The sequence below is a fragment of the Onychostruthus taczanowskii genome, unplaced genomic scaffold (genome assembly GCF_017590055.1).
Source record: "Onychostruthus taczanowskii isolate IOZ18803 unplaced genomic scaffold, ASM1759005v1 scaffold6905, whole genome shotgun sequence".
NCBI classification, from domain to species: domain Eukaryota; kingdom Metazoa; phylum Chordata; class Aves; order Passeriformes; family Passeridae; genus Onychostruthus; species Onychostruthus taczanowskii.
In genome coordinates, this window is record NW_024504683.1 from 518 (window position 1) to 5,149 (window position 4,632).

The following is a 4,632-nucleotide window of genomic DNA, read 5'->3' on the forward strand; positions in this document are numbered from 1 at the left end:
GCAGAGCCAGGAGAGCTGCCCCGGTGCCCAGAGGGATGTTGCAGAGCACAGGGCATGGTGCTGAAGGAAGCACTGGGGTGATTTGGCTGAGGGATGAGGGCCACTGCTCAGGGGCTGGCTGGGCATTGCTCAGAGGGTGGTGAGCAAGCACCCTGTGCATCACGGGCTTTGGATATTCCTTTATGGTTACTGTAATTTTCTTTTCTGTCCTATTCAACTGTGTTTATCTCAACCCACAAGTTTTGCCTTTTTTTCTGATGCTCTCCCCCATCCAGGGGCTTGGAGTGACCTGGTCCAGTGCAAGGTGCCCCTGCCTGTGGCAGGGGTGGAATGAGATGAGCTTTAAAGTCCCTTCCAACCCAAACCATCCTGCGACTCCACTGGGGGGTGAGTTTCCAGTTTAACGATTAATTTCCCTCCTTTGCAGAGAGAAGAGAGTTGCAGGTCCCTGCAGTCCCTGATGCAGAGGAAGAGGTGAAGGGAGAAGGTGCTGCTGGGCCTCCTTCCACCACTTAAAAAAAAGGAGACAGAGGGGAAGTCGCTGATGGATGGAGCAAGAGCTCTGCCCAACACCTCCGACACTGCAGGTGGATCTCCCAGCTCTGCTGAGACATGGGAGGAGGAAAAGGAGTATGTCACAGCTTCAGAGGACAATGCAGAGCCCTCAGCTCATCGTGGAGCTGGTGACTCTGCTGAAGTGGTTCCTCTGCTGAAGAAGGTGTGGATCCTGCTGGGTGCTGGGGAGCAGCTGTGACTTATTGCTCTCTCGCTAGAAGTGAGGAGGCCAGGCTGCATCCCCCACATCCCTTTGGCCATGTCAGGGAGCTGCTGCCTGGCTTCCTCCAGGAGAAGCTTGCTATGTTTGCTGAGGCTGTGTTGTGCATGTGGAGCTGCGGTGCCGGGAGGGGGAAACCACAAATTACATGAGTCAGCTTAGACACTGCTGCACTGCTCTGTGCTCCTGCTGAGCAAATCTTGAATATTAAACCTGCACAGTTCTCAAGACTTACTTGCATTTCACTGGCTGGTCTTGTCCCTCCTCTTCCTGGTCGTTCTCTGTTAGCGCTGTGTAGCAGGAAGATGTTGGCACTTGCTGCAATGGAGGAGGTGACAGAGTTTCCCTTTGGCCGTGAATAAAAAGACATTGTGGTCTTTGTTTTTCTTTTTTTAATAGAAAGAGAACAAGAGTAAAGCAAAGAAATATACGTCCATCTCTGGGGGACAGGACACTCTGCCTCCTCAAACCAGAGAGTTGCCTGACACCTATGTTGTTCCTCAGGAAATCCAACACCCCGGCTGTGAGGGAGCAAACCCAGGTGCTGATGGATGCACTGGTGCCAGTGGAGATGCACCTGAAGGCAACAGGAATTTGGCACACGTGGGGAAGGAAGCTGGCAGCCCGGAAGCAGAAATGCTGAGCCTTGCAGAGCAGAGCAGCATAGCCAGGGCCGCAGTCCCAAGGAACAAGGTGGGGGATGGAACAGCCAGGGGTAATGTGGAATGGGGCAGCGGTGCCCTTGACCAGCTGCCAGCAGCCACAGCAGGTTCCCAGGCCTGGGGCAGCAGCAAGGAGCTGCTGTCAGCAGAGCAGGAAGCGAGTTCCTTTGGGCTGCCTCCTGCCAAGGAAGTCCCCCAAAGCAAGCCTGAAACCAAGACCTCCCCTGGGGCTCAGAGCCCGCAGGCTGGGAAGGAGCCCAGGCAGGAAGGGACCAGTTCCACTGTCAAGGTGAGTGTGAGTGAGCTCTGGTGAGTGTCCCAGTGGGCACAGCTTCCCTTTGTCAGTGTGACTTGCTTGTGCTGTCAGTGAGGCTGAGGAGCACCAGCCCAGGCATGCAGGGGTGAACTGGGGACAACTATGGGGAGGCTCTAATTTGAATTCTGTACTCCTAGGTGTCAGTTCTAGCCCAGCTTTCACTGAGGGGTGGCTCAGATGCCCCCAGGACTGGCAGGTGTCTCTTCTCCAGCCAGCCTTACTGTCTGGAGAGCTCTGGGATCCCCTTGTACAAAGGGATTTTGTGTTTTGCAGGTGCCTGTGCTCTGTTCATACACAGGCCTGGTAAGCTGTAAGTTGCTGTGGTTTCTCTTTCACTTTCTTTATGCTCCATCCTGGGGCTCACTGAGCTGACTGTGTGGCAGTGTGTTTGGGTTGGGCTTCTCTTCCATCATGAGCTGTTTTCCTTAGCCAGCGGCTTCCCTCAGTGAGGGATCAGTGCTTCCAGGAGGGTGAAGCTGGTGGTGCACCAGTGCTGGGGGGCAGATGGGCAGAAGAGCAGAAAGTACTGCCCAGCTGATGGGTGATGTGGACATCTTGACTCTGGTGGGCCAGAAGCCCTGGGAACATCAAACAGAAATGTAAGGGAGGAAACCAAAAGGAAAGTTGCTTTGTTTAAAGGAAGTCATGCAAGACTGCAGGTACAAGACTGTGGTTAAGCAGTGTAGCTAAGAAATGTGAATAATGTGGTTATTGCTTAGCAGTGAAAAATTTTACCTAAAGCTGTAAGAGTATATAAATGGAATTGTAGAAACAATAAATGGCTTCTTGCCATCTTTCAATTGCCAACACACCAGGAGGAGATGGTGTGCTTCCAGGGTCTCCTGTTTCATTGGGCATTGTTTCTCTCCCTGTTGCAGCATGCAAACACAAAAGAGAAAAATCTGACCCCATGTGCGAAAATGCCCAACATGAGTGAGAAGACAAGTTGGAGCCAAGGAGCAGAGGCTGCCAGAAAGGAGGGTGCTGTGGCTGCAGCAGACAGCCCCAAGAACAAAAAGGAACAAAGGAACCATAAACCTGTGGAAAAGGTTAAAGAAAGGTGAGAACAGCCCTACTGCTCCCAGCGTTCTTCCCTAATGGGAGTTGCTGTGAGGAGGACTCAGGACTCTAAACTGAGGTGCTGGGACTGGGTCAGTATGTACCTTGGCTATGTGGAAATGGAGTTGTCTTGAAACTGAGGTGAGGTGGTTGTGCACGACAGAACCAGTGTTGAATGGGAGCCCCAGCACAGGTCCTGTGCTGTCCTAGGTGATGTGTTGAACCTGCTTGAGCATCTGATGGATAAAAAAGAGATTATTCTCTTACTTCTTGCTCTAAAGAGCACCATATGCTTCACACACAAAATGCTTCAGGTGAATAGTGTGAAGAGCTGTTTTGATGTTCTGCTTAATGTGTATGAGCTGGAAGGGGTGGAAAGTGTGGCCATTCCAGGTGACTCTGCTGGGCCAGAGCATCTCCTGCTCTGGCCTTTTTGCACTGGGCTTTGCACTAGGCCTGCTCAAACATCAGTCTGAGTGAACTGCTGCCAGAGTTTATGGATCTTGCAGCCACTCAGCTGGTCTCAAATCAAGTCTGATTTGAGGTCTACAGTGAATTGTGCAATTAAAAAACCCTGACAAAATCTCTTCTATTTCCCTTCCAATCCTTTCCTGCAGTTCTGTGAGCCGCAATGAGGGTGTTACAGTGCATTTCCATGCAATATTATCCAAAGACTTCAAGCTCAACCCCAGTACCCATAAAGTGTTCATCAGGGCTCAGGACATCCCTTCCTATGCTGACTGGAAGGACAACATCTGTGAGTTGAACTGCACCCGGTGAGTGTTCCCTGCTGTGAGAACAGGGTCCCTCTGGGGCCTCAGCCACTGTGCAAGGGGTGGCTCTGTGCCCACAGCCGGGGGTTGCAGCAAAGGGTTTCACGGTGGAGAAAACTGTTCTAAAGTGTTTGTGTGAAAGAACAGTCACCATTCCTGTTAAGAATGGAGCAATGCATGGAAAAGGAGGTTGGTAGATCAGCTAACGTGTCCTTTGCCTGCCTTTGCTGTGTTTGTGTTTCCAAGGCATCTGGGAGAACATGGATACCTCATTGAAGGTGCTGTAACTCTCAGCAGAAAAATCCTGGATAAATACATTCCTTACAACTACTGGGTGACCTGTGGGAATGGGGAGTATGAGTTCATTTACAAGAATTCAGTATCCCATAATCCTGTGAATCGCTGCTTATTGATAAAGAGTGGACTCCTCCAAAATGGAGGTGAGCTCTGTTGGCTGGACCTGCGCCTTGGGGTGATCCCTGCTGTCCTATGGCCCAGCATTCCTGGCAGGCAGCCCTAACTGAAGCTGGCAGCTCAGTGGGCTGCTGGGGGTATTGCTGTGGCAGCTGGAAGGGAGAAGGCACCTGATTGCAATGGTTGTTTTCCTGTGTTCTCCTTGTGTTGCTGTTCTAGAGTGGCACCAGTACGATGACATCGTGTGTGCAAAGCCTTACACGAAGAAAAACTTGCATCAGAAAATTAGTTCTGATAAATACAAAGAACTGGTGGAGGGGAAGAAAATTGCCGCTGATATTATGTTAGAAAGTATCTTCAGCATTCTTGGGACCTGGAGTCCTGGCAGTCTGAGGAATTTCTTCTATCAGCTGAGGCAGTTCCATTATGTTGCAGTAGGCCAGCGGGTGTTTGATGGTGAGGCAATGGTATGGAAAGAGCTAAACTTCAGCACAGAGCAGGTAATCCCTTCTCTTGCAGAGACAGAAAGCATTCTGTTACTGCAAACAAACTTTAATTTTGCTGTTGACTTCATTGGGCGAATTTTGCTTTTCCAGTCAAAGTTCAGGTACAGAAGCAGTGGGGATCCTTCTG

At 50.8% G+C, this 4,632-nt stretch overlaps 1 protein-coding gene across 1 annotated transcript; it reads left to right on the top strand.

Annotated features, from left to right (window-relative positions):
- Window positions 1–408: 408 nt before the first annotated feature.
- On the top strand, window positions 409–4,606 carry LOC121344888 (E3 ubiquitin-protein ligase RNF213-like; the record flags this gene model as incomplete). The annotated part of the gene is made up of 6 exons (XM_041421213.1): window positions 409–718; window positions 1,280–1,726; window positions 2,632–2,813; window positions 3,430–3,588; window positions 3,832–4,025; window positions 4,219–4,606. Coding segments are annotated over exons 1-6 (1,544 nt in total), but the record flags the coding sequence as incomplete, so codon positions are not given.
- Between the last annotated feature and the right edge of the window lie 26 nt (window positions 4,607–4,632).